General features: G+C 44.5%; 1 protein-coding gene across 1 annotated transcript in view; it reads right to left on the bottom strand.

The window, feature by feature from the left end:
• PIWIL4 (piwi like RNA-mediated gene silencing 4) overlaps positions 1-19,535 on the bottom strand; it is a 42,766-nt gene that overhangs the window by 16,224 nt on the left and 7,007 nt on the right. The window contains exons 5-10 of the mRNA XM_037029773.1: positions 14,509-14,630; positions 12,821-12,901; positions 10,297-10,494; positions 6,973-7,084; positions 1,556-1,676; positions 179-296 (exon numbers count right to left, since the gene is read on the bottom strand). Coding sequence (XP_036885668.1) covers positions 179-296; positions 1,556-1,676; positions 6,973-7,084; positions 10,297-10,494; positions 12,821-12,901; positions 14,509-14,630 — 752 coding nt within the window. The remainder of the gene's footprint in view (positions 1-178; positions 297-1,555; positions 1,677-6,972; positions 7,085-10,296; positions 10,495-12,820; positions 12,902-14,508; positions 14,631-19,535) is intronic.

Below are 19,535 nucleotides of genomic sequence, written 5' to 3'. Positions count from 1 at the left end.
GACCTGGGTTGTCCTGGGTGACCCTCTGACCCCGGCCAACACAATTCAAAAGTGTCTTGATCTGAATCGATGGGAATGAGACATTTTCATCAGGGAATGCAACATTTTATAGATCATCCAGTTCTGCACACTAGGCTAGAGGCAGGGTGCACCCTGATCCGAGTGAGATGTCCGGTACCTCTGGATGTCGTCGGCAAGCCTGGCCAGGCGCTGCTGCCTTCCTACAGGACTGAGACGTGTTTCTTCAGCCACAGCTTTCATCAGCTGGAAATCAGAGCTTGCCTGGCTAGTCAGTCCTATTAAGTGTAAGCAAAAATAAGATAAGAAAAATGAACACTATCCAACGTAACCCCAGCCCATCTCAGGCACAGAGTAAGCTTCTCACTGAAGCGGAATCAGACAGCACTCTCCAATAAAAACTCAAGCCACAGATGTCATTTTACTTTTCTAGTAGCCACATTTAAAAAAAAAAAAAACACACCCAAAAATGAAACAGATGAGCCCTGGCCAGTGTGACTTAGTTGGCTGGGCATTGTCCTGCAAACTGAAAAGTTGCCAGTTCGATTTCGGGTCAGGGCACACGCCTGAGTTGCAGGTTCAGTCCCCAGTTAGGGCACGTATGAGAAACAACCAATTGATGTTTCTCTCTTACACTGATACTTCTCTCCCTCTCTATCTCCCTCCCTTTCCCTCTCTCTAAACCAAAAATATAAAATTATAAAAAAAGGAACAGGTAAAATGATGTTAAATAGTATATACTATTTAATTCAATATGTCTAAAATATTATCATTTCAACACGTAATCAATACAAAAAACTTATTCAGTTATTTTTATTTTTTTCATACTGTCTTCGAAATCTAGTTTAAATTTTATACTCAGAGTACCTCCCCATTTGCTCAATCACCTTATCACACTTCAGGTGCTCCACAAACACTCGTGGCTACCGACTGCCACAGGGGACTGCGCAGATCTAGATACCAGCACACCACTAACAATGAGCACCCCTCCCTTCAAGGACTATATCCTCATGAGTGTTTCTAATCACAAAACAAACATACACACGCCATACTGATGTAGGCAACACAAATACGTAAAAAGTAGAAAGTCCTCCCTTCTCTAGTCCCACCCTGCTAATCGAAAAACATGATTAAAAGGACTCAAGACTGTTAGTATACAGTGAAGATTCTCTTCTGGAAGCACATGCAAAAAGAAAATAAGGATGATTGTGTCCCAAACAGTACACCAGAAGAAAAACTCCTATCACCACCTAAACTAGTAAAGTTCAAACAACGGCGAAGAGCAGTGGTTTGGTGTCAGGAAACTATCTGGGGACTATTTTACATCAAAATAACAAATGGAAAACATGAGATAACCAAGCAATTGGGCACTCTATCCCCCTACTTTCTCTACTATCCAATGAATTACTTAAGACTCCATCTTCCTAGGGCCCAAGCAACGCTCTGGCACGCAGCCAATGGAAGGAGGTTCTGCCCACTGCTAAGGAGCAGAAGCCTGTGGTCAAGAACCTGCTAGAGTATAAAACATAAACATTACCTGTTAGAAAGCAGAGCTCGGGTACCAGGTGGACTATCCGAGCCTCCGTGTTGTTTCTCTTGCTTTTCAACAGACTAACAAGCATTGGCTGATGTAGGTCAGATAGAACAATATCATACTGCTATAGAGTGCAAGATTAATGAGGGAAAAGTTAATATGGAAACACCGTAAAATGAGCATCTTTGCTTATAAGCAGCAAGGTAATTGCAAAATGAATACATAAGCAAATTTTTTCAATGAAGAAAAAAGTCCCATGGTTACCTACTCATTTCTGCTTCCTTCCTCTCAAGTTCTATCTTTTATATCTGAGGGCCAGTTTTTAATTATCTTTCACAGGGTGACATTGTTTTATTTTGTTTGTAATCATGTCCCTGCTCTCTTCAGGGTTCCATCCAGAGTCAGAACAGCCTCCAGCTGGCTCCATGCACAGGTCAGCGACCTGCTGGAGCTGAGTCCAGGCCAGTGTTCCCACTACTGACGACGGAGGCAGGCTGCCCATGAGCAACTGGCTGACTCTACGCACCTATACTCATCTTGAAAATGTCTGTACACAAGCTGGAGGCCAGGGTTACATTAAGTCAACCTCAGACTTCCCCAAAGAGTGCAACTGTCCTTAACTTCCAGGATTGCAAAGTGTTGTAAGGAAGCAGCTATGAAGTCTCACAAACGTGAATCTGATCCCCAAACCTTCCACTTAATTGCACTGGGACAGTGGAGAAGGCACCTGCCTTTCCTCTTCTATCAAATGAAGAGAACAGTAGCTCAGTACCACCCGTGTAAACCACGAGCATCGTATCTGGTTTTTAACGAGCTCCTCCTACCTTACCCCCTTTTCCTCTCCCAGGCTTGAATTTCAACATTTCACTTTGCCTGAAGTTCATCTGTCTTCCAAAGGCAAGAGTTAACACTCACAAAAATTAATACTCATCTCCAGTATAATTTACTCAGCACCAATGACAGAACAATTGGAATTATAAATTATAAAATGCCTGGGCACCATGTGATGCTAGTATCAATAATTCCAATTAAGGAAGAAGTGAGAGTTTCTCCATTTCAATAAGGACTTTTAGTCATTGAAATAAAAAAAACAATTCAGAAAACTGCAATCTACACTGGTGACTGCAACTCAAGTTACAGTTAAAAAGCTTAGAAAAGCCTTTGCAGAAGGAAGAGTTTATATATACGACTTCGTTAGTCCAGTACACGCCTCGTGCCTGCGATGCCCCAGGAGCTGCAGAGGGTAACTGTCCACAAAGCAAGGTAGATGAGAAGCACAAACAACAATGTGCTAAGTGCTTATACTTTTCCTTCTCTAACCTTAACAAACCTATGAGGCAGATATTATCATCATCCCCGTCATAGATGAGGAAACACCATCAGCAACTAAGCAAGTTTCCCAAGGTCCCATAAACTGGACATGAGCACAGCTGGGACTTATTAGGCCCAAAGACTTGGGAACCTCTACTTGTTCCAACACTCAGTACTGGGTCCTGGGGGAAGGGAGGGGTTGGGGAGGGAGCAATGCTGGGGGTAGTAAAACAATTTATGGCTCTTAAATCAGGGAGGAGTTTATGAAGGAGGCAGAATCCAAAGAGGTTGGACTTGAAGAAAACATGCGGGTATGAGGACTCCAGGGTAACAACTTGAAAAGCATGTTCCAGGGAGAGAGTATTCTATTGCCCTGGGGCATGGCCAGGGATTCTCCCTGCTACGCTATGTCATAAGGTAAATTTTACCCTCTCCCTTGCCCCAATTTTCTTAGGATTTGAAAATATGGTTCATTCTAAGATAAAATAGAGAAATACAAAGGTCAATAGCAATATGTCTTCCACTTTGAAAGTGGGCTACATAATAATTTAGTGATCCTTTTCTGGACAGAGAGAAAGACATTTAAGAAAAAGGCAATTTTGTTTCTTTTTCTCTTCAGTTACAACATAAATGTAGTGAACATGACTCACTTCAAAGACAGTGAGTGGGATTTTACTATGGTTCCTTTTCAGGATGTCACAGGTCCTAAAATCCAACTGCTCAAAGAAGAACGCATTTAACCACACAGAAGAGAAACCCAAACATTGAACAAACTTTGTGTTTACAAATAAACTCTATGGAATACATTTCATGCACAAGATGCATTGTAAGGCACTGGGCATCAAGGGTTAGCCAAACGCCACCCCTGTCCTAGAAGGAAGATGTGCTCTGGAAGCAGTGTGACAAGTGCTTAGAGCACAGCTAGGCTTTTCTATGACTGTGACAGGAAGCAGAGTCAAGAGAGGACTTCACTAATGATGTGACCTTTGACTGCCAGGCTAGAATTTTTCTGGTGGTGAAGGACAAAGGTATGATGTGGCTTTAAGCAGATGTCTAGTTGTTGGGAACAGCCCTGCCTGATTTCAGGAGCTATAACCCACTCCCCACCCCCCACCCCCCCCCACACACAGCTAAGGCTGAGTGAGTGCCCTTCGGACCATTAGCCACTAAGGAGACAAAGCTTATCTCCCTGGCAGGNACTGCCAGGCTAGAATTTTTCTGGTGGTGAAGGACAAAGGTATGATGTGGCTTTAAGCAGAGGTCTAGTTGTTGGGAACAGCCCTGCCTGGTTTCAGGAGCTATAACCCACTCCCCACCCCCCACCCCCCACCCCCCACAGCTAAGGCTGAGTGAGTGACCTTCGGACCATTAGCCACTAAGGAGACAAAGCTTATCTCCCTGGCAGGAGCGCTGCTCCTGTTCCTTTTTCCATAACTGGCCCCCAGTGCTTGATCAGTTAGCCAGTGACGGGTAAGATTCCCCAAGAGGGGAACCACCTAAGACAGGCATGATCACGTGGAGGCCCCAGGGAAGGACTTAGAGGGCTATGGAAAATGGAGGTGATGGACCCTTGCCCCTCGGCTTTGACAAAGCCTGAGTCCTCATTTCTCCTAATTCCTTGGCTATCTGCCTCCTCTGCCTGACTTAAGCCTGAAACAATGACTGAGGGTGGTGCAGCCCTGTGCTGGAAAGGGCAGGCTCCCCGGGTGATCAGGCCTGAGAAAGGATATGTAAAATCCTGTGAAGCCTGCTTTTCTAAGAATGCTCTTCGTTAAATGATGAAGGTCCAAACAGGAAATGAGTTTGTTTTAGCTGATAGACCCTGACTCAGAGGAAGTCCTAATAGTTCTTTGTATGCTATCTACTGTTTGATCCTTACTACCTAACAATGATTAGTAAATTGTACCTGTATTCCCACGCAAATTAAACCCAATAAAAGCCTGTCCAGGCAAGGGTCAGTGTGCTCCCTCCTTGAGGGAGTAGCCATACCGTCCCTTTTCCTCCACAGGACTCGGTAGTCTGTGTGAATTTGTCTCATGTCTTATCCACCACACCACAGGCATGGTGGACCAGTGCACACGTCATCTAGTGAACCTGAGCAAAATTGGGGAGCATTTAGTGACAGACGTCAAGTGGACTGGGTGATGGCAGCATGGGGTGCCTGGTGAGAATGCCGTGAAAGATGAGGCTCAGGCAGAGACGGGGCCAAACTGTGATGCTAGAGATGCAGAGGGGAGGCTGGGAAAAGGGGGGCGGGGTCTGCACCGTTCACCCAGTGCTCACAATGTGCAGGTGCCAGGCTAGAGTGCCCTGCGTGCACTATTATCTCGTGCAGTTTTCTCTGCACCGTGAAGGCAGGCAAATGCCTCCCTGTCTCAGACAACATTTCACACTTAGCGATTTGCTCAAGGTCACACAGGTAGTACCAGGGCCACCTCATCCCAGAGCTTGGGCTCTTAACCACATCTCTGGGCAGTGTTTCAGAGAGCTCTCCCTGTGGCAGTGAGATGACAGGTCTCCGTGAGGAGAGGGCTGGGGCTGGGAGACCATAAAGGAGTGACCAAAACGCCCCAGATGGGAATCCGAGAGAGGTTCTGTATTGAGGTGGTGAGCAGGGTGGGGAGGGGCGTGGGTTCCAGGGACAATTCAAGGATAAAAACGCAGCACCTGTCTTGGTGACAACCATGGGAGGAGGTGAGGGTGAAGCAGGGCAAGGAAGCAAATCCCAAGGGGAAACGCATGAGAAAGACAATGAATTCAGTACAAATTATGTTAGTCTGAGATGTCTGTGGGATAGTCACACCAAGACAGTCTGAAAATAGAGCCGAGTATGTCATTTAGAAATGAGGGCAAGGCAAAAATACTGTATTTGAGAGGTCTCAAAATACAAAGAAAAGATCCTACACATGGGAACCATGGTGAATAATAACATGTAAGGTTTAGGGGAAATTAGTGGGGGAAAACATTTAAAAAATAAAGACTGAGAAAAAAGCAATCTGACACCTAGCAGTGAACCACCAAGGACGTGCCCCAGGTACCCGGGTGAAAGTGGTCACTAGTGCCAAATGTTATCAAAAGCCCATCAGGATGAGAAGAGTCAGTGAATTTGACCTTTAAGGATCAATTTCCAAAGCAGCCAAACCACTCACCAGACTTCAGGAAGAACTGAAGCGGTGCTTGGAGCCGATGTCGGTGACCACCTTCTAAGGAAATGAGCTACAGAGAAAAAGGAAACAGCTTTTCTTTGAAGGTGTAGAAAGGTAACGGAAATGGTTTTGCTTTGTGTTTTTTAAAAACAGCTGCGAGAGCGTTTTCAGACTCTCTGGAATACAACTGCACATTAAAAGAAGGAGCCCCTGAAGGTGGAGGTGGGGGCAGGGGTACCTGTGATAATTGTGAATCAAATTTCCAGAGACAGCAGGAGATTCCATCAATAAACGTTTGTGTGTCTACTACGTGCAAGGTGCTGTGCCCGCCCTGGGCACAGACGGGGAGTCAGAAGGGGAGGGGAGTCAGACCATTCACATCCTGCCCATAATAATTTGATGCAGGGAAAGGGGACCTAGGGAGAATATCATGGGTTTCCCCTGAGAGTTGACAGCTGAGCTGAGTGTTGAGGGTGTTCAGTGACTGGCTGGCTGTGAAGGGGTGTCCAGGAAGAGGAAGCAACATGTGTGAAAATGAAAAAGGAAGTAACTGCAGAACACACAAAGGAAACAGGAGTGGTAGGAGGAGAGACTCAAGAGGCAGAGAAGGGTCATATCATAAATGGCCTTGGAAACTCTGCCCAGGAGCTTAACTACATCTGGTTCCTAAGGAAATAGGGAACCACGGAAATATTTTAAGCAGGGAAGTGTTTTACCGTACATGCTTTTAAGGGAGATGACTCAGCCTACAGGAAGAAGGACAAGAGACAGGATGAGGATCCTGTCCAGGATCTGGGCCAAGGTAAGGATGGTAGGGATGGAGGAGAAGGCACAAGTCAAAGAACGATGGTGGAGGCACACTCAGCCTGACAATTTAAGGAACCTGTTGAACTTGGAGAGGAATAGGGAGACGTCTCTGAGCTAAGAGGAAGGGAGATGAGGAAGAAGGGGACAAAGTCCTACCTGCCTGTAGTAATCCACATAGGTGGTCTCTGTGCCATCCCGCTTCTGGAAGAAGTCCGTGGGCTTCACTGACCAGTCAATATCATCAATGCGATAGGTTTTGTTATTGTATCTGGTGCATGCAAGAAACTTTTAATTTTTTTAAAATCATACGAGATATACAGCAATTTTACTTCAATTTTAATTCAAAGTATCAGACTCCAGATTTCAGAAATTATGGAAGAGAGTAACACAAAATAGTCACTTTAAAAAAATGATCAGTTCTTCTCTGAAAAGAGTAATAATGAACTCTTCACTAGAAAGGATGCCCAACACCAGAAGTGCTGGGCCACACTGGAAGAAGAAGAGCTGTCTTAGGCCACACATGACATACACAAACACTAATGAAAACTGAGAGCAAAAAAAAAAGTTTGAAGTAAATTTACGATTTTTTGTTGGGCTGCATACACAGCCATCCTGGGCCACATGTGGCCCGTGGGCAGTGGGTTGGACACCCCACAGGAAGACTACTGTATTCCAACAACACTGGGAGAGAAGTTGTTAGACCACACACTGTTTTTCTCACTAATGTACACTCTGACTTCAGGTAACTCACTCTTCAAAGCTGGAAGGTCAAAACTCTGTTCGAAACTTTCCTATCAGCTTCTGGTGACACACTGATTTTCTCTGAGCCCCTCGATAGCTTTTCAATTAAAAAAAAAACACATAAAGAGGGCTGATTTGGGATGCTGCTCTACCTTCCATCTAGGGCTGGCCCTCAGCAAAATGCAAATAAGGTCAGCTAAGGCCACTCTAAACTCTTTGTCCTCTTCATAGCTGTGTGGCTGGAATGTCTCCAATCCACCCCCACCCCCCCACTCTCCCTCCCCGCCCACATCTCTGGACAGAAACTTCCTTGTCAGGTTTCTTCCTTCAGGGCTCTTGGTAGCTGTGGAGGTGACTTTACAATGGTGGGATAAACCAATCAGGAAGCCAAGATGGGGTAAGAAGGCAGCTTTCTCACCCCAGCTAGTGTGGAATTTAAACAGTCCCACCTCTGTGCTCTGTAAGCCAGAAAAACAATTTTCCATGGAAATTCTCAGGCAGACTAGAAGGCCAGCAAGTCCTCTAGAAGAAATGTTGTGAGCTAGTAACAGTATCTGGTAAACTTTTCAGTACTCAGGAAGCCACCTCATCTGCTTGTGTGTATTTCAGTTCAACATGCATTAAGCGGCAAATTATATAGAGACATACCTAGAGGCTTGAAGGTCTCAGCCTTAAAGACCTCATACGCATAGAGAAGATGAGGCATGGGCCTAACGGTCTATCCCACACTGTCATCAAATGAAATAAAATAGCCATAAAGTGGAGGCTCCCAGCAACACACTACAGGAGCAGCACAGGGGAGCGAACTGAGTCATTCCAACGGAGTGGACAAGTGGAGGCTTCGGAAAAGCAGTAATGTTTGAGCTGGGCTTTGTGGAAGCAGAAATTTAAAAGGAAGAACTAAAAGTAAGGAAATCTGTTAAGGCAGGATGGATAGCAAAGGAAGGCAGGGAGAAGGAGGGATACATGTCCCACCCACCGACTCAGCAGGCCCTGAAATTCTGTGTATCTTTTTCACTATCTGGCAAAGGAGGCCTTTGAAACTGCTTTCACCCCAAAGCCTGAAAGGCCCCAAAGGGCCCATAGTGCCTAAAGGAAGAAGCCTATTAAATACCTTTGGCTGTTCACACCCTGTCCTGGAAAGCTAGCACCCTGTTTATCTGTCAGTAAATATGTAACTTCTTGGCCCAGCCCTGCATGCTACCACCTTTATAAATCAGCAGGACAAGCCTAAAGGAAGAAGTCTATGAAACACCTTTGGCTGTTCACACCCTGTCCTGGAAAGCTAGCACCCTGTTTATCTGTCAGTAAATATGTAACTTCTTTGCCCAGCCCTGCATGCCACCACCTTTATAAATCAGCAGGATGAAGGACAAGGGTGGGGGTGGAACTTGGCACTCCTCTCTCTGGCCACTGGGCCAGTCCGGAGGGGACACTGTGCTTGCTACTCCAGCCCTCACCACTCCTGCACTTGCCACCTGGCCTTTGGCCTCCCTGACCTTCACTGCCCTTACCCTGCTTCAGCGCCCCCCCTCCCCTTAGCTAGGTCTGTTCTATTCTAGAAGAATGGATCACCAATAAGCCCTGCTTGAACGCTAATAGACTTGCTGAGCTTTAGTTCTCTATTGCATTGGTGGGAAGAACCAAGTTTCTAGGAGTTTCTCCTGTAACAAAGCCAGGCAGAGGTACTGAAGCACCGAAGTGCACACTACTGGGGGTGGGGAAGGGGCAGAACAAGAGACAAGGCAGGACCAGGTCAGACTGTGGACAGTCCAGAACGCCAGTCAAGAAGGTCTGACTCTAGACAACTGAGAACAGCCAGGCCCTCTAAGTGGGACAGTGAACTGATCAGATCTGTGGTCAGGCCAATACCCTTGAGACAGGCCAGTAAGCCAGGACAAGCGGAATAGAGAAACTAAGACAGTTAAACGGCCAAGCAGTTTACAGCCAGCCACCCAGTCAATCCGCAAAATTCTATCTGCCCTAACCAAGGGCACTTAAAAATAAATGGTTTATACTTTTCCTCACCAACCAGAGGGTAAATAGCTTAAATCAGCTTATGCAGGGACACAGATAGCAGAAATCTAATTAGTGCCATTTGTGTCAACTACACCTAGGACAGATGCAGATAAGGGAATAAATCTCATTTTGGTACATCAGCATAAAGTTGATGACTATTCTATTGAGATCATCCCCTAAGACCTTTCCTAAACTCCTGGCCCTTAAAAACCCTCAAAACAAAGGACCCAGGGTGGTCTCTCCCTCCAGGGAGCATGCCAGCATCTTTCCTTTCTGCCTCTCCCCACCTTCCTCCCCCACAGGCACACATCTCCTAAACCCTAAGGGTCCCATGGGAGCAGCGGACATCGGCAGCTCATGCTGAGCTAACCCCGGACCCGGTCTCCAAGGCCCCATTTTCTCTAACTTCTCAGTGAGTCAAAGCAGCCCTGCCGAGGCTTGTCTCTTACCTACATTTTTAGAGAACCAGTGCAGCCCCACCTTGGCTCTCCTGTTGCTTCTCCTATGCTAAGCCCTTCCTTGTTTCACTGTCCCCAGCTTTGGTACTGTCAATCACATGGACTCACGGTGTGAAATCTCTCCTACATGAAGTCAAGAACCCACACACTACCAATGGGCTGGTGGGTCCCTGTCCTGTAACACCCTGATGCTATTCCTGTTCCCAAATACCATAAACAACTCATTCTCTAGGGAAAGGTTTATTTAAAAGCAGGCTTTTACCTTGTAAGGACAATGAGCCCAAGCAGCTGTTTTTCACACATGTGGGTAAAGCCAGACATGCCAGTTTGGTAGCAGAGACCAGTCATGAATTCCAGAACAGTCTCATTCCGGAGGATTTTATAACTTACATCAGCACTAAACAAGAGCTGGCTTTCAAACTGTGACACAGAAATGGCGAACCCAGGCCAAAGGGACAACCTTAAAAAAAAAAACAAACAGAAATGTGAAGGCCATATCAGAAAAATAATAAACAGGTTTATTTTTTATTGCATTTTTTTCTGTTACCAATAGCCCCCTCATAACCTCTTCCACCTCCACCCACTCCCCTACCCTCTGTAATCACTACACTAAACATTTTTAAATGGTGGTTTTCAGATTCCAATTCTCTAGATTTTTGTGAAATATTTTTTTCCTTAGACTACTTCCTTCCAGGTGCTGACAGAAAACTTTGGCTATCTCCAGCTGGAATGTCTTTAAACACATACAAGACAAAATATATTCCTGTAGGGCAGGTTTCTCAGTCCTGACACTACTGACGTTTTGGCCTGGATAATTTTTTGCTGGGACTGCCCTGCACCCACTGGATGCCACTAGCAGCCCCCCAGCTGGAACAACCCAAAATGTCTACAGACATCACCAAATGTCCCTTTGGGGACAAAACTGCCTCAGCAAAAAACGATAAGTTTATAGAGAGCCACAGCATGAAAACAAAACATACTGACTCAGTGGTGAAGACAGTGGAGAGACTTAACAATAAGATAAAGAAATAACTGAAGTGGCCCTGGCTGGTGTGGATTATTGGATTGAGCGCCAGCCTGCGAACCACACGGTCGCTGGTTTGATTCCCAGTCAGAACATCTGCCTAGGTTGTGGGCCAGGTCCCCAGTAGGAGGTGTGTGAGAGCCTACTGCACTTCTCCCTCCTTTCCTCTCTCTCCAAAAATAAATAAATATCTTTTTTTAAAAAAGGAACTGAAATGGTATCATGTGCAGACATACAAAACTGTAGCAAGGCTACAGCTCCTTTCCACATTTATAAATATTATAGACTGGAGCCTCAAACAAGAAAAAGTGGCAAAAATCACATGAAAGAATAGATAAATATTTTTTAAATCATTTTGGTTTATATTTTGTATACTCCATTCACCGTGATACTAAGCCAGCCTTCACCCACTCCAGCTCAGTACACACACTGGACCTGTGAGAATGTCTAATCCAGGTGCAAAGATAAGTTAACAGCATGCTTTACACAGACCACTCAGACAGACTGAACTACCATTTGGAAAACTCCAATTTTTCCTCCACTTAGCAGAAGGTCAAATACCCTGCCCTCATCTTCAACAATACAGAGAGATCTGATTAAGACAGCTCAGATCACTGGGGAGAAGTAGGGAGGGGCTGTAGGAGGAGTTTGATGAGGCAATTGTGGGCGGTCTAGGGTGGGATTGGCTGAGAAGTCGAATGCCTCCAGAGCCAACAGAAGGACAAAGGAGAGAGCTCTCAGGCTCACTCTAGGATTCCTGGATGATAGTGCTGCAGCTGCCTGCATTTCCCAACGGGCAGTATGTTATATGGGAAGGAACTCTGGGCACAGCCTAGGACTGGGCTGGCCTGGCAGAGGGTGGCAGGTTTATTTTTTGAGTGTTCTAGAGGGGATGAGCTGAGGCAGAAGCCTGCCATTCTTCCAAAATTGTGCAGCTTGTGTCTCATGTTGTTTTTAGTTCATAAACTGACCCTATGGAAACAATACAACTAGTAACAGGGGAAAAGGTAGGAGAGTTTAGCCTTAATTGATAGGCTAAAGTGATGGAAGCAGTGACTTGATAGGCTTAAGTAACTGCTTTTGAATAGACTCCGTTATCAACAAACCGTGGCCTCTGGAATTTTTGCCTAAAGGACAGCAGCAGGCAGGAGGACCCCAGTTGCTGTTTGGTAACACTATCCTTACAAATTTCTCCCTCTGCTAACACATCTGTCTCTCGGCCGCTGGCTGCCTCTGTCTTTAGCTTGGCCACATACTTGGAGAGCTGAGTAACAGCCAGTTCAAGACTTAGCTCAGCACTTTCTCAGCAGCATCTGCTTCCCAGTTTGGGGTGAAAATTCTGCATGTGTTCCTAACAGTTCTATCCTTCCCTGGAAGTTTACTTGGCTTGTTTGACCTCTACTCACCCACAGCACCCAACCTGGCTGTGATAACTTCCTGTCAACAAGAAAACAGAGCACTAACCACATAGTATGACATAATACAGCTTATTCTGCCTGGAGTATTACTTATCACACATGGAAAATTCAGTTTCTGAACTCCTTCTAGGATTTAGGATAATGATCTCTAACACACTAAGAAACCCGGCTGCTAGCTTCATGTTGACACTCACCATTCTATAAAGTACTTGAAAATTTTAAAAATCCATTACTTTTCGTACCGTGTGCCCTCGTAGGAAGCCTAACCGTTTAATACTGCATCAGACGTTATCATGCTCACATTATAAGTGTTTCAGAGTAACAGAAAATATAAATAAACCTACTTGTGCTGGGGAATTTCCACTGGCTCAGAAGGCTTATAGAAGTTCCGTCCAATTTGGTACATGGACAATTTCTTTAAGATCCTGCAAGTATATATTTTTTATTCTTTGGTAAACATAAGTGAGTAACAGTGTAATTCTAAGTTTGTACTCATCCTGAACATAATGGTAAAAATATGTAGAAAGTACAGAACTCTTATTCTCATAACACAGGGAAGTTCGGATACTAAATATACACATGGGTGTATGTATCAGAATGATCACTTCTTCATATTTGAAAATGCCACCACTGAAATTATTTTTATCTGCCTGGGTTTAACTGCAGTGACAAGTACCCAGTCACTTGAACAGTTAAGACTGTGGTTGTAAAATTCTGGTCAGTGCGAATGGGGCCAAGCCACATCTGAAGGCTTTTCTGGCCTCTTCCCTCTTTTGAGATGAGGAAGGATATTCCCAAGGGGGCTGCTCAAGCCGTCTGGGTGCTACCAAAAAACACGGTGCCTCTTTGGCAGCTGGTCCTGGCCAGCTTTGGAATGGGGCGCATCACTGATGTGAGGCTGCCCGGTCCACGCAGGAAACGTGAAGAGATTCAAGTCAAAACACAGGGGCTCCGACTGTGTGATTTTGGCTTCAAATGTCCCTAAGTCTCGGCCTACTCATCTGTGAAAAGGGAGTACCCGCTCCACAGTACCCGCTTTCATAGTACCTGCTTCAGGGCACTCAAGTGAGGATCAAGTAAGATCAAATACAAGTGAAAGGGCTTTCTAACTGAAAAGCACCTTCGCAATGTTAGCTGACTTAAAACGGTCCCCTCTCAGGAGGGTACCTGCAAGACTGGCTTCTGAAGAGTGTGACGCAGCACTGAACTGAAGCCCAGGTAAGATCTAAAAAGGACAGCAAGAAATATGACCAGAATGAGGGAAATGTGTAGGGGAAGTTCCTTCATGAGCGCTTCTGAGCAAAACCCAAAACTCCCATCCACATCCGTCCAGAGGTCAGTGTGGAGCGAAGGACTCGAATCTTAGGTGAACAGCTCATCTTACTGATCTGCACCAGTAGCACGGAAAACAGTGGTTTGCATGCCCTGTGTATTCATGTGTCACGTGCATTTCCAGATCCCGCTCATGAAATTCTGTTCACTGGGTCCATTGTGGGGTAGGGAATCTGTATTCTATCAACCCAAGATGACTTGAAAGTAAATGATCCATATCAGTTTAGAGAAGACTGCAAAGTTTAGTCACCACCTTCCTTCTGCGCTCCCCCACCCTCACCCCCACTCCCGAGTGAAAGCAGGCTGCAGATAGTGGTGGCCTTTTACACTAAAATAAATCAATTAGAAGTAAAACAAATACTTCAGTACCAATCCAGACATACTCAACTTTTAAGAGGAAGGGGTACAGGGTACAGAAAAGGAAGAGAAGGAAAAAAGCACCTTCTCTGCTACCACAGAGACAGTGCAACCCCTGAGCTCTTTGTCTCAATGCAGACAGTACTGGATAATGACGATGAATGCCGGCTAGAGGCTGTGATGCGCTGTGGCGCACATCACTGCACAAGTACATGGAAAACTGCCCTAAGGATGACACTGTGGCTGGCATATTGCCTACAAAATGGTTGATTGTCTTGCTACCCAGGCTCTGTGCTGAAAGGCATCGTTAGCCTAAATTAAATTCACATTTAAGACACCTTACTTTTTAAAGATGATGCTGAAGACCTGGATGCACACGGGGGAGCTTGCCGGCAGCTCCTGCGTCAGAGTGATAGTCATCTTTACAGCCTCACCTCTTCGAGTTTCACTTGACAATTCCGTGACCTGGGAAAAGAAGTATTTAATATGCACTTTACAGATTATCCCCAAGGGTGCAGTATGCAGATGTGACGAAGCCATCACAATTCAATACACATTAACAAAAACAAAACTGTAGGTGTTACCGTGTGAGTAATACTATAATCAACACATTGCATTTAGAAGAGTTACCATCTCTGTATTCTTCCCAATTCTACAAAAGCAACACATCTCTTTACCCTGGAACTTCTTCCTGGAGAATCAAAAGGAGACTCAGGGTTCAAAGACTCAATCCAAAGAGAATCCCAGAGCAGTGGTTCTCGAAAGTTAAAAGGGCCAAGAGTGGGGAGTGGTGAGAGAGGTCACAAACTACTCTGAGTCTGGTAGAAGTCACAGACACTTTTCCAAGAAAATGTCCCATATGTATAACCACAAGGATGTACATAACATACCCACTTTCAGGGGGCTTGTGGGTGCCCAGAAGCCTGTCTTGCCCATCCTGGGTTCATTGATTTCAGAGTACAGCCTCTCAGAAGTTTATTCACAAAAAAGAAGAGAAGAAATGAAGAAATGAACAAAGGTGAAGGGATAGAGAAGAGGGGGAGTAAACATGGGAAAGAGAAGAAAGTGGTAGAATTTTAAATACATAGGACATCTGATTTTATTGATTTTTGAGAAGTCTAGAGAAATCCCTAGGGTTCTTATAATCTGGAACAATGTTCTAACAATGAAATAAATGCATGAATAGGTTTCTACACCAGCTTTAAATTTAAAGCTCCTTCACACCCAAAGAAATCTCCATACAGATTTTAGGAATAAAAGACAAAACAAATCAGTCAATAAAACTCAATGATCAAGGATTTTTCAGAAGGGTAGGAAATTAGAAGAGATCACTTCACTATCAAGCATTTATGTATTTTACCCTTATTTTCTATGAAGTGTAGTTTAAAGCACTTTTAGGGTGAACCAAGAATGTAGTGGAGGGCCCTGGCTCATGTGGCGAGGTTGGTTGGAGCATCATCCCATAAACCTGAGGGTCGTGGGTTCAATTCCTGGTCAGGGCACATGCCTGGGTTTCGGGTTTGGTTCCGGTACAGGTACATGTGATAGACAATGGACCAATGACCAACTGATGTTTCTCTCCCCCTCTCCTTCCCTTTCTCCCTTTTTTTTTCCTGGGTGAGAATTTTAAAAAATGTAGGATAGGAATGGCTCATTGCATGGAAACAAAGAGAAACGGGTACTTTCCCAGGAGCTGAAATATTTCATTAAGATGATCTCTTGCTTCTGATAAAAGTATAGAGAAATCAAAGGCGGAAAGCTACAGAAAGAGCTCATCAACATCTCAGAGGGATCTAGCAATGGGGAGGGATGAGGGGTTCTCACCCCACCACAGAGATTTCAGGACAAAGAATTAAGACAATAAAAGATGTTGTGGTGAACGGTTGCGGTGAGGGGGCAGCAGATGGTCCCCATTAAGACCTCTACTCAGGAACAGCATTTCTAACAGCTATCTAAGAGCAAACTCATCAGCACCCCCTGAACCTCCCCCACCAAACACCAACTCCTCCTTGCTTTCTGGGTCTGTTGTGGGACCCCGCACCCTCCAACCCTGGGCTGCCAACCTCAGAGTGAGCTTTCACTTCCCCTCCTCCATCCACCATCTGATCAGTTGGCAAGTCTTAGCACTTCTACACTAACAATGTCTCTAATCTATTCCAGCTGTTCCAATACCGCTCCTTTCCACAGAGTTTAGCTTTAATTTGGAATTGGACAGACCCTGGTCCTCTGCCCCTTGTGGCCCATGCGATACGGAGCAAGTTACTTCAGCTCTTTAAGACTTTTCTCCATCTTTAAGTGAGAGTGAGTCCAGGGCTGTGAAAATCAAGTGAGGTAATTCACAGATCTTATCCTTATCTGTAGCAGGGCTTTGGGCCTTTCTTCAAGCCCTTTGGACATTCTACCCAGATCATTCCAGTGACACTTAGTTAATAATTTTCCCACTTTTCTCATGTTAAGAAATCAAAAAGATGTGATCAGAGTAACTGTTATTTAACTTAGCTCCTCTGGAAACTAACTCTCAATGGCTTCAGTGGCCCTTGGAGGAAAGTCTCTTGCTCAACAGGGCACTTAAAGTTCTCCCTGCCTTCTGAGTAACAATTTCCATTCCTTCCTGGCTTGCCTCGAACCATCAGAAGTTTCTAAACCGTCCCTTTCCTTGGCTGCTGTGGCTCAGTGGATTAAGTGCCTGCCTGTGGCCCACGGGGTGGCTGGTTCAACTCCCAGTCAGGGCACATGCTGGGTTGCGAGCCAGGTCCCCAATAGGGGAGGCACGTGAGAGGCAACCACACATTGATGTTTCTCTCCCTCTCTTTCTCCCTTCCTTCCCCTCTCTCTAAAAATACATAAATAAAAATCTTTTTTAAAAAGTAAAAAATAAGTAAAATAAAACATGTCCCTCACTTCCCCAAATTGTGCCCTTGCTCCTTTTTCTCGTCCTTCTGTCCAGGAATACACCACGCCTGTAGGAGACCATTCTGCACGGTGCGGGCCCAGCTCCCACTTGGAGATGCAGAGGACCCATGCCTACAAATAGGTTCTCCCATGGGGAATCAGGCCTGCAATGTGCCTAGGCTGCTTTGAGTCTTGCTTTTTGCTAAAAACTCCCTCACCCTGAATTGAGACAGCAAGTGCTTAATGTAACTTTCTAAAATCCAAGCTAAACCTTCCAAGGATAAGTGTAACCAGTTCAACCACTTTTGCCTTTTCATTTGCAAATATCCCTCTTCTGTGATGTGATCAGTAGCATTGTCTCCTTTGTTTTCCGAAAAAGGTAACCACCTAAAGCAACCAGTGCATAGTATATATGAGGATCATCATGTAATGTGTGTGTGGGACGGGGCGGGGGCCTCGGCTTTTGGCTCCTCTTGAGAGTGAAGTCGCCCGCTCCTTTCCTCCACAGGACTTGGTAGTCCGTGTGAATGTCTCTCCCCCATCCACAATGTCGTGGACCCCATGAGCCGGGGTCCGAATCACACCCCCATCATCCCTCCCTCTTTGATCCAAATCCTGCTCTAAAACAAATTAATTACCACTCCCTCTGAAGTGTCCTGCTGGAATGAGTTTTCCTTTCCTCAAGCTCCATATGAAGACCTTAACCTCAAGATACTTAACCTCTCTAAGGCTCTGGGGGTGCTGAGAGGATTAAATGAGATTAAACACTATTTCTAACTGGCAGAATAAGAAGGTATGTGGCCTGGTGGGTGTAACACAGAGTGTAGACCTGCTCAACCTAAACGATGTGCTGGGGCTAATCTGGATAACAACCAAGTAGGCACCTAGCACCCAGTAAGTGCTCAGTAAATGTTAGCACAATCAAACTAGTAGTTATTATGCCACTTATTTCATTCTACTTCACACTGCACTTATTTGTAAATAAGTTCAGTACTAAATGGAAAAATCTTTAGACAACAAGAGCCTTTGGTTATTGATCCTGTTTCCTCCATGGTGGCAGCACCCTGCCAGGTACACAGTAGGCTCTTTCTAAGTGCAGAATGAATGCATGAGTGGCAATTCAATGTGACCAGGGATAGGAACCTAGACTGTGGCCACAGATGCACAGATCACATCCGGATGACAATGGAAGACCGGGAGGCAGCAGAACAGGACTTCTAGAACTGCGCCATTTGGGATCACAATGAATGAATTAGCGGAGGAGCTCTTCCAACTAATCCAAGCATCTGATGAAGTTTGTGGTGATGGATGAGAGTGCAGGATTTAGCCCAAGTCAACAGTAAGACCAGAATAAGGCGAGGCAGTAATATCTTCATTAGGACACTTTCTTTTTACTATTTCATTTCTACTGTCACTAGGTGTCAGGTCATGTGTGGATAATAAGACAACACACTTTTTGTCACCTGTCACACTAGTATCACCTGTGTCTGAGAAATGAAATCAACAGGCCTGATTTGTTAGACTTTGTTTCTACCATCTATTTACTTACCTGCCCCCTCATTAAATTGCATCTCCAACAATAAGGTGTAAGGCACTTACTAAATGCTTATTTTGAATGAGAAGTGAATAATGTTCATTTATTCCTAGCATCTATAAAATTTCTCCACTTTGGTTAAGTACATTAAGTCAAATAGATCATCCAAGATGGCGGGGGTGGTAATAATAATTTTAATATATCTAAATTTCCAAACTGTTTCTACAAATGTATCCACAGGCAAAGTGGTCTTAAATGATTACAATACACTTGAGATACATCTTTTCAGTATGAGAGACAATATTATCATGCTATCAACATCTGGTCATATGACAAAATACTGAGGATCAGTAAGAACTTAAGATAAGTAAAAATGTTTCTAAATTTACAGGTCCAGATTTTTAAAGCCCTAAAATTTAATTATCTGGTATAATTTTAAAGTTCCATATTCAGATGAAATAAACACGCAAGTAACTCCCATAAATTTCAGGATCTCATAACATGATAATGGCCCCAGAGTGCTCAGAAATGCGTTTCATGAGGAAATTCACAAAGATTTTACACAGCGTCTAGAAATGTGTGCTATCAATCCCACTCTGTTCAAAACGCTGGCCTAAAGGATTAAGTTTTCCAAGGGATAAAAGTATACAACTTTAATCCAATGTTCTGTTTTAATTTTTCCTATAGAAATTGGTTCTTTTTTCCTTGTAGTAATTTTAATATTACTTTAGAACAAAGCATATGATAAAAACTTCAAAGCCAATATCTTTGTTTTAGGACTGAAAACGGATAAAGGACTATGAATCATGCAGGGGTCACATGGTTAAAATGTGTCTTTAAGATCAATATCAATAACTCGTATTTCATATAATGAGACAAGTCATAAGAGAAATGACAGTTTTAGAATCAGAGATTAATGTAAAGTTATTAGAATACATGGGCAC

The sequence above is a fragment of the Sturnira hondurensis genome, unplaced genomic scaffold (assembly GCF_014824575.4).
Source record: "Sturnira hondurensis isolate 20B ecotype Veracruz unplaced genomic scaffold, ASM1482457v3 Scaffold0020489, whole genome shotgun sequence".
In the NCBI taxonomy this organism is placed as follows: Eukaryota; Metazoa; Chordata; class Mammalia; order Chiroptera; family Phyllostomidae; genus Sturnira; species Sturnira hondurensis.
Note: the sequence above shows the minus strand (reverse complement) of the source record. Positions and strands in the feature narration are given on the sequence as shown.